The 9,659-nt window shown below is 43.3% G+C and overlaps 3 protein-coding genes across 5 annotated transcripts; 2 read left to right on the top strand and 1 right to left on the bottom strand.

Annotated features, from left to right (window-relative positions):
* Positions 1 to 70: 70 nt before the first annotated feature.
* LOC106294529 (phytochrome B) lies at positions 71 to 4,534 on the top strand. The gene is made up of 4 exons (XM_013730099.1): positions 71 to 2,545; positions 2,615 to 3,422; positions 3,515 to 3,805; positions 4,057 to 4,534. Exons 1-4 carry the CDS (start codon positions 391 to 393, stop codon positions 4,307 to 4,309), a joined length of 3,507 nt encoding a protein of 1,168 aa, XP_013585553.1. The 5' UTR covers positions 71 to 390; the 3' UTR covers positions 4,310 to 4,534.
* Positions 4,535 to 5,126: 592 nt separating this feature from the next.
* On the top strand, positions 5,127 to 6,421 carry LOC106294531 (glycine-rich cell wall structural protein-like). 3 transcript variants are annotated; one of them, XM_013730103.1, is made up of 2 exons: positions 5,127 to 5,482; positions 5,519 to 6,421. In XM_013730103.1, the coding sequence occupies exons 1-2, from the start codon at positions 5,287 to 5,289 to the stop codon at positions 6,217 to 6,219; spliced, it is 897 nt and encodes a 298-aa protein (XP_013585557.1). In that variant the 5' UTR covers positions 5,127 to 5,286; the 3' UTR covers positions 6,220 to 6,421. The 3 variants fall into 3 exon arrangements, with proteins under 3 accessions (XP_013585557.1, XP_013585556.1, XP_013585558.1); XM_013730104.1 differs by having other exon boundaries at positions 5,135 to 5,971; positions 6,080 to 6,421; XM_013730102.1 differs by having other exon boundaries at positions 5,133 to 6,421.
* A 75-nt stretch (positions 6,422 to 6,496) lies between these two features.
* Positions 6,497 to 8,219, bottom strand: LOC106294530 (probable pectinesterase 67). The gene is made up of 5 exons (XM_013730100.1): positions 7,929 to 8,219; positions 7,581 to 7,743; positions 7,304 to 7,510; positions 6,980 to 7,227; positions 6,497 to 6,878 (listed from the first exon to the last, which is right to left on the bottom strand). The coding sequence occupies exons 1-5, from the start codon at positions 8,177 to 8,179 to the stop codon at positions 6,713 to 6,715; spliced, it is 1,035 nt and encodes a 344-aa protein (XP_013585554.1). The 5' UTR covers positions 8,180 to 8,219; the 3' UTR covers positions 6,497 to 6,712.
* Between the last annotated feature and the right edge of the window lie 1,440 nt (positions 8,220 to 9,659).

Raw genomic sequence — 9,659 nt, 5'->3', positions numbered from 1 at the left:
AAAAAAAAAAAAAAAAAATTACAGCCGAAGCAATTTCATCAGAAAAAAAAAAAAAAAAAGAAAAGAAAGATGGAGAAGATGACAAAGAGACTCTTCTCTCTCTTTCCATCACAAACACACAATTGCCTTCTGCTTCATTTAATTGGTTTCCGTAGCCCAATTTCTACCTTTTGATATTTATTTTTTTCTCCGATCGCTAGTTCCCTCGAAATCTCACCATTCTTTTCTCGAGAAAATCGCAAACTCTTACAGAATCTTGCTTTGGAGTCCACCAAGAATCTCTCGGTTTCAATTTTCAGCATAATATATATAAAAGCTCACTCCCTTTTGATATAATCTGAAGTAATCTCAGAGAAATTCATCTAATTCCACACAAAAAAACAACAACTCATGGTTTCCGGAGTCGGCGGCGGCGGGGGAAGCGGTGGGAGTGGCCGCGGCGGAGGCGGAGAAGAATCCTCGTCAACTCACCGGAGAGAACAAGCTCAATCCTCAGGGACGAAGTCTCTCAGGCCGCAGAACCAACCGCCACAAACGGAATCAATGAGCAAAGCTATTCAGCAGTACACAGTCGACGCCAGACTCCACGCCGTCTTCGAACAATCCGGCGAGTCCGGAAGATCCTTCGACTACTCACAATCCCTCAAAACGACGACGTACGGATCCTCGGTCCCCGAGCAGCAGATCACGGCCTACCTCTCCAGGATCCAGCGCGGCGGCTACATCCAGCCGTTCGGATGCATGATCGCCGTCGACGAGTCCACCTTCACCATCATCGGCTTCAGCGAGAACGCGCGGGAAATGCTCGGCCTCACGCCTCAGTCCGTCCCCAGCCTCGAGAGGCCCGAGATTCTCGCCATGGGAACCGACGTCCGCTCCCTCTTCACCTCCTCCAGCTCGATCCTCCTCGAACGCGCCTTCGCGGCGCGTGAGATCACGCTTCTGAATCCCGTTTGGATCCACTCCAAGTACACTGGCAAGCCGTTTTACGCTATTCTGCACAGGATCGACGTTGGTGTTGTGATCGATTTGGAGCCGGCTAGGAGTGAAGATCCAGCGCTTTCGATCGCCGGAGCGGTTCAGTCTCAGAAGCTTGCCGTTCGCGCTATCTCGCAGTTACAGTCTCTCCCCGGTGGAGATATTAAGCTACTTTGTGACACTGTTGTGGAGAGTGTGAGGGACTTAACTGGATACGACCGTGTGATGGTGTACAAGTTTCACGAAGACGAGCATGGAGAAGTTGTTGCGGAGAGTAGGAGAGAGGATTTAGAGCCTTACATTGGTTTGCATTATCCAGCTACTGATATTCCTCAAGCGTCACGGTTCTTGTTTAAGCAGAATCGTGTGCGTATGATCGTTGATTGCCACGCGACCCCGGTTCTCGTGGTGCAAGACGATAGGCTGACTCAGTCTATGTGCTTGGTTGGCTCTACTTTGAGAGCTCCTCACGGTTGTCACTCTCAGTATATGGCTAACATGGGGTCTATCGCGTCGTTAGCGATGGCGGTTATAATAAACGGGAGTGAAGAAGATGGGAGTAGTGTCGCTGGTGGGAGAAGCTCGATGAGGCTTTGGGGTTTGGTCGTTTGCCATCATACATCTTCTCGATGCATACCGTTTCCTTTGAGGTATGCTTGCGAGTTTTTGATGCAGGCGTTTGGTTTACAGTTGAACATGGAGTTGCAGTTAGCTTTGCAGATGTCGGAGAAACGCGTTTTGAGGACGCAGACGCTGTTGTGCGATATGCTTCTGCGTGACTCGCCTGCTGGGATTGTTACGCAGAGTCCTAGTATCATGGACTTGGTGAAATGTGACGGTGCAGCGTTTCTTTACCACGGGAATTATTACCCGTTGGGTGTTGCTCCGACGGAAGCTCAGATTAAAGACGTTGTGGAGTGGTTGCTTGCGAATCACGCTGATTCAACTGGTTTAAGCACTGATAGTTTAGGGGACGCAGGTTATCCCGGAGCAGCTGCGTTAGGGGATGCTGTCTGCGGTATGGCGGTTGCGTACATCACAAAAAGAGATTTCCTTTTCTGGTTTCGTTCTCACACCGCTAAAGAAATCAAATGGGGAGGCGCTAAGCATCATCCAGAGGACAAAGATGATGGGCAACGGATGCATCCTCGTTCGTCTTTCAAGGCTTTTCTTGAAGTTGTTAAGAGTCGGAGTCAGCCGTGGGAAACTGCGGAAATGGATGCGATTCATTCGCTCCAGCTGATTCTAAGGGACTCTTTTAAAGAATCCGAGGCAGCTATGAACTCTAAAACTGCAGATGGTGCGGTTCAGCCTTACAGTATGGCAGGAGAGCAGGGAATTGATGAGTTAGGTGCTGTTGCAAGAGAGATGGTTAGACTCATCGAGACAGCAACTGTGCCTATATTCGCTGTGGATGCTGGAGGATGTATCAATGGATGGAACGCTACGATTGCAGAGTTGTCCGGTCTCTCGGTTGAAGAAGCTATGGGGAAGTCTCTGGTTTCTGATCTAATATACAAAGAGAATGAAGAAACTGTTGATAAGCTCATTTCTCGTGCGCTCAGAGGTACATTCAGTTCGCCAACTATGTTGTATCTGCAGTATGGTTATTTGATTGTTTTGATGCATTTTTCAGGGGACGAGGACAGGAATGTGGAGATAAAGCTGAAAACTTTCAGCCCTGAACTACAAGGGAAAGCGGTTTTTGTGGTTGTGAATGCATGTTCGAGCAAGGACTACTCAAACAACATTGTTGGCGTCTGTTTTGTGGGACAGGATGTTACTGGTCAGAAAATCGTAATGGACAAGTTCATCAACATACAAGGAGACTACAAAGCCATCGTCCATAGCCCAAACCCACTGATTCCACCAATCTTTGCGGCTGACGAGAACACGTGCTGCCTGGAGTGGAACACCGCGTTGGAAAAGCTCACTGGTTGGTCTCGCAGTGAAGTGATTGGGAAAATGCTTGTTGGGGAAGTGTTTGGGAGCTATTGCAGGCTAAAGGGTCCTGATGCATTAACCAAGTTCATGATTGTATTGCATAATGCAATCGGTGGCCAAGAGACGGACAAGTTCCCTTTCCCGTTCTTTGACCGCAACGGGAAGTTTGTTCAGGCACTATTGACTGCAAACAAGCGTGTAAGCTTCGACGGGAAAGTTATTGGGGCTTTCTGTTTCTTGCAGATCCCAAGTCCTGAGCTGCAGCAAGCTTTAACAGTTCAACGAAGGCAGGACACAGAGTGTTTCACGAAGGCGAAAGAGCTAGCTTACATTTGTCAGGTGGTAAAGAATCCTTTGAGCGGTTTGCGTTTCACAAACTCGTTGTTGGAAGCTACAGACTTGAACGAAAATCAGAAACAGCTTCTTGAAACAAGTGTTTCTTGCGAGAAACAGATCTCGAGGATTGTCAGTGACATGGATCTTGAAAGAATTGAAGACGGGTAAGCTTAGTTGGAATTTTCTATAAAATGATTTTTGATTACTTGACAGAATGTGACCAGATTCCAAATATTGGTTTGCTCTATTTGAACAGTTCGTTTGAGCTAGTTAGAACGGAGTTTTTACTCGGAAGTGTCATCAACGCGATTGTAAGCCAGGCGATGTTCTTATTAAAGGAGAGAGGCGTTCAGCTGATCCGTGACATTCCTGAAGAGATCAAATCAATACAAGTTTATGGAGACCAGACAAGGATTCAACAGCTCCTAGCTGAGTTTCTGCTGAGTATAATCCGGTATGCACCGTCCCATGAGTGGGTGGAGATCCATATAAGCCATGTTCCGAAGCAAATGGCTGATGGATTCTACGCTATCCGCACAGAATTTAGGTACTTATTTCATTGTTTCAGCTATTGTATCCTCATATCTTTAACCATAGTTAGGCATTCTGTTTTGATTATCGACTGTTTTGATATAGAATGGTTTGGTTTTTGGATCTTTACTTAGATGGCAGTTATGGTTTGGTTAGACTAGATTGGTAACTTCTACAGAACCATAGGACTAGAATTAGCAGACATTGATGTTTTCAGATTAGCATGTTTGGGGTTCTCTGTTATGTCTTGATTTTCTGCGATTTCAGAATGGTGTGCCCAGGTGAAGGTCTGCCTCCAGAGCTGGTCCGAGACATGTTTCATAGCAGCAGGTGGACGATCCCTGAAGGGTTAGGTCTAAGCGTATGTAGAAGGATTCTAAAGCTCATGAACGGCGAGGTTCAGTACATCAGAGAGTCAGAACGCTCCTATTTCCTCATCATACTCGAGCTCCCCGTTCCTATGAAACGCCCTTTGTCAACCGCTAGCGGCAGCGGCGACATGATGTTGATGATGCCATAAGTTGGCAGGAGAGACTTTGTATCCTTGTTGTATTTGCGTGTGTGTGTTTGAGCGAGTCTAACGACACTGGAAGAGGATAGAGAGTTTTTGTTTCCGGTGAGATTAGTAGAGAAGAGGATAGAGTCATCTGCAAGACATGTCCTCTTTTGTTTGCACTGTGTATATTGATAACTCCAAGAGAGGCAAACGAATGAAAAGAAGAAGAGTGATATTGGTTGACCCATCCTTTATAATTGTAACTCATATTAAAATGTCAATTACCATAACTCTTTACAGATAATTAACTAGTACATATTGATAATAGATTACTGTAAACTTTTACAGCAAGTTATATCATACTTGTTCTCATTCATATAAGGGCTGCATAAGGGGTGAGATATTCCAAGAAAACACTACTTAGTTGTTAGTACTAGTTGCTAGAGAGATTAATAATGAAAATGATGGTGGGGGCTTTGTAGTTAATGTGGCTACCAAATCCAAAGTAGTTGAGAAGCTCTAAATGTGAAAGAGAGTACGATTTTCTCAAAAATTGAATACATCCTCACCTTTCCATCACTGTCTCTATAGTTTTATTTGGGAATGGGAACTAGTCTTCGTTTTGAATTTTTTGCATGTTAGCTATAAGCTGTATATACTGAAATCGTAAAGTAGGAGAACATGGAACTAAATAAAAGATGACAGGTTATGTATAGGAATAGGAGATTACTATAAAAAAAAGGCAACTTGGGGTTCACTCATTAATTGCATCGTACAAAAAATGAACATGAGTGATTGGGACATGAGAACATGCAGAAACGAAACGCGGTGCAGGAAGAAGATGTTGAAGAAGGCCTCTCTCTCTCTCAACCATATCTCATAAATGCTCTCTCTCTCTCTCTGCGTGCTATATAGTGTTAGTAAACTAGTCAAGTGAGATATAGCAATTGTATACTGATCACGCGATCATTAGCAAGATACTAGAACAACGTATCAAAGATATGGGGAAAGTGTCTTTTGGGTTTTTGGCTTTGATGCTTGTAGTGGTGGCGATCGGGGTTGTAGAGTGTAGGAGATTTGAGAAGGAGACGTTAGGAGGCGGTGGCGGTGGACTTGGTGGTGGTTTTGGCGGCGGCAAAGGTTTTGGAGGAGGCATTGGTGGCGGTGGAGGTGCCGGTGCTGGGGGAGGTTTTGGAGGTGGTGTAGGAGGAGGCCACGGTGGCGGTCTAGGAGGTGGTGTAGGAGGAGGCCACGGTGGCGGTCTAGGAGGTGGCATTGGTGGAGGCCACGGTGGAGGTATTGGTGGTGGCGCTGGAGGTGGTGCTGGTGGAGGACTTGGAGGAGGCCATGGTGGAGGAATTGGTGGTGGTGTCGGAGGAGGACACGGTGGTGGTATAGGAGGTGGTGCAGGAGGCGGTGCTGGTGGAGGACTAGGAGGAGGCCATGGTGGAGGTATTGGCGGTGGTGTTGGAGGAGGACACGGTGGTGGTCTAGGAGGTGGTGCTGGTGGAGGACTAGGAGGAGGCCATGGTGGAGGTATTGGCGGTGGTGTTGGAGGAGGACACGGTGGAGGTATTGGCGGTGGTGCAGGTGGAGGGGCCGGAGGAGGATTTGGTGGTGGTGCAGGCGGAGGATTCGGAGGAGGGGCTGGTGGAGGAGCTGGCGGAGGATTCGGTGGTGGTACAGGCGGGGGATTTGGTGGAGGATCAGGCGGAGGATTTGGTGGAGGATCAGGCGGAGGATTTGGTGGTGGTGCCGGTGGAGGAGCTGGCGGAGGATTCGGTGGTGGTGCAGGCGGGGGTCACGGTGGTGGTGCAGGCGGGGGATTTGGTGGAGGATCAGGCGGAGGGTTTGGTGGCGGTACCGGTGGAGGAGGTGGAGGAGGATTCGGAGGTGGTGGTGGTGCCGGTGGTGGATTTGGCGGTGGATTTTAAATTTCTTGGTACTTAAAATATTCATACAAAATCTATTCTTGGCTTTGAACTAAGCTTGGGATAGTTACTTATGTACCAAGTCATACGAGAAGAAAGTATATCATTTATCTTTTGTGATTTATTTTGTAACAATAATCATATCTAAAAAATGTAAAACCTTTTTCGAATATTTACAAATCATTTTCGTTGGTTTGTTAGTTAATCACTCGGAAGACTATTTTGTAATTGAAAGATATAATTTATAATTTAGGTTACATATATTGTTAAAAAATGGAAAATCTTACATAATGTGTTGAAACACAAGAGAGTTTTTCCAATCACTCTATAAACATTGCATCAGAACAAAAAGAGATATCTATTTTCGTATAGTAGTAGTATACCAACAAAGAAAAGGTGGGGTTCTTCTTTCTTCATGTGCTTTTTTCCAAACCACACCAAAACGCATGCGCATAACGCCAAAGTCAAACGCGAAACACGCACAGCATAAGGAGCTCTAAGACTTTTGCTGAAGCCAAACAGGAAGCCATGCCGTTCCATCAATGAAATCAATGGACAAGAAAGACTCAACTTCTTGTTTGGTAAGTTCTTTGGCCCAACTTGATCTACGTTGCCTATCAGCACCTGGTCCATGACACTTATACTCTGCGTGGTATAAGTCCCTGATCAAAGTGTCAAGAGTGTTAGTATATAAAACTTGAACAATATATATAATACTTATGCCACATAGGTGAAAAATAAATAATAATGAGATAAGACTAACTTGGTTGAGCCGTCGTAGCTCCAGTTTGTCCAACCGTCAGGGACAACGGTCTTGGAAAAGTAAGTCTTGGCAAAGATGACCCGAGAGTACGGTCCTTTGGCCCTTCCCAAGTAAACCTCATCGATTCCGTACACTTTGCCTCTTATGAAAACATAACCAGTATTTTCCTCTGCGTTTTCCCTGTGGTGTGCTGTGATTGACCCGTAGGGTTTCACCCTCTTGTCCGATATCACAAATATCTCACAGTTCTAGAACAATCATTACAATCAGTGTTATTAGTATAGTCTAAATGTTTGAGAGATTGTGTAAATGGGGAAAATATACATTGAAAATGGAAGTTGCACGACCGAAGATGAAGTCGATAGAGCCTTGGATGTAACACTGATGGTAATAATGTCTACCTTTGTTATCAAACAAAGTGTTGTGCAAGCTGAAGAACGCACAATGATAAAACGCAACTTTGTCGGCAGCCACAAACGCTGCCACGGATTGGTTATCAGACGTGAACGCCATTCCGACCGGTGCATCATTCTGTATATTCATCATAGATTGTCATTATCGTGATTAAAAAAATTGAAATCTACAATTGTGTTAGACATACCCTGATGGTGATACCAAAAGCAACGAAGTGGTTAGCTTCGACTTTGAAAGTGGCTGAAGCAACATTATCGACCGAACTTTGCGATGATTCGATGACCGTCTTTCCTCTTCCGTTACCTCTCATAAATATGAACGGCTTGTTCTCCGGAATGTGCACTCTCTCCCTTTTTCCCCAAACAAGTAAAATAACATCAAATTTCATAATGACAATAGTAATGCTGCATTAGTGATCTTTCAAGATTACTATAACTTGGTGTTACATATCTGCTAATATGCATGTTATACAACATGCTTTGTGCATATGAAATAATCTAAATTAAAGGTTAAACCTCGAAAAAACTATACGTACTTGTAGATTCCTTTACGGACATGGACGATAATCCAATTAGAGTTACCAACAGGGACAGCATCAATGGCTTTTTGAACCGAAGTGTAGTCTCCTTTGCCTTCAATATCGACAATTATCGATCTGTTTGTTGCGATTTTTTCAGTCAGAAGCGGTGCGTCGAACTTTGTCGTTTGCATTGCGGATGCGTCTGAACCCCATACGGACATTAAAATCAGGGTTAGGACAAGTATCATTGTTGTTCTACAATCCATCTTTTTTTTTTGGGTTTTTACTCTTTTTTTCTTTATGAAATGAGATTGTGAGAAAGATATTATATTGGTGAAGGAAGAGGTTAAATTTAAGAAAATAGACTTTTTAAATTTAGGGTGTTTCGTTGCGTTTGTTTTGTTTTTGGAGGTAGAGATGGGTTTTTTCTTAGGCATTTTTTTATTTTTAGTTTAAGACATTTATTCTGATTAATGGGCGAAAAATACTTTGAGGGATGTTTCTATCTTTGGTGACAAAAAAATAATGATTGTTGTGTAATGGCACCACACGGTATAAAACAAGCATGCCTTTTCCACTAAAATTATTAAAACCTAATTATCCTCTCTGATCAATACATTGCTATTGACTATTTTCATTATTTTCTGTACTTATCATTCATATAATATTTACCCGACCGTTCTTATTAATAGTAATATCGTTTATAATCTAGGATACGTCCTCTTTCGCATAAGGATGTCTTCGTCATGAATTTATATTTGATATTATGAGTAAATGAACGTGTGTAGACATAGTTCCTGCAAATTTTCTGGAAGGCATTGTTGGTAATGGGACTTCTCTTAGCTTCTGGTGGGACAGCTGAACACCTTACGGACCATTGATCAAATTCCTGGGAGGTTTGGGTTAGGGCTTAGACCACCTCCATCCATTAGAGGTTCTAATGGGGTCTAATGATTAAATTAAGAGTAAATAAGGTGATTTGTCAAGTTTAGAACTTTGGTTAGTGGAAATAATTATTTCTTAAATTTGTCAAGTTTGGGAGAACCCCATAGGGGTTCTTAAATTTTATTTTATTTTAGTAGAATTATTTAAAATAAAAGCATATATAAACTTTTGTAACATAAATGACATTAAAACATATGAAAAATTCAAATACAAATCGTAAACGAGAAAAAGCCGATTAGTTGAAATCTTGATTTCTTCCAAATTTTTGTCATATATTCTCAACCAAATCTGCTTTCAATTGTTGATGTATTGTTCTATCACGAATTCGATTCCGAATGCTCATCATATTGCCGAGATTTGAAGGCATATCTGTAGAATACGTGAAATCCACTTATGAACTTCGGCTTGAGTCCGGTTGTGCGAAAACTGATACATCAAACTGAGTGTACCCATCTCGTTCGTCTTCTACGATCATATTATGTAGAATGATACATGCTCTCATTATCTTTCCAATTTTTATTTTATCCCACAAAAGAGCTGGATTTTTGACTGTGGCAAATCGAGCTTGCAAGACCCCAAAAGCACGCTCGACATCTTTACGTACAGCTTCTTGATGTATAACGAATAAGGATGTTTTCGGACCTTGTGGAAGCGGAATAGATTGGACAAAAGTAGCCCATTTTGGATAAATACCATCTGTGAGATAGTAAGCCAAATGGTACTCGTGTCCGTTGACAATGTAATTAACTTTTGGAGCTCGGCCTTGTAATATATCATCAAAAACCGGTGATCGATCAAGAA

Source organism: Brassica oleracea, chromosome C5 (assembly GCF_000695525.1).
Source record: "Brassica oleracea var. oleracea cultivar TO1000 chromosome C5, BOL, whole genome shotgun sequence".
Classification (NCBI taxonomy): Eukaryota; Viridiplantae; Streptophyta; class Magnoliopsida; order Brassicales; family Brassicaceae; genus Brassica; species Brassica oleracea.
This window is presented reverse-complemented; position numbering and strand designations above follow the sequence as displayed.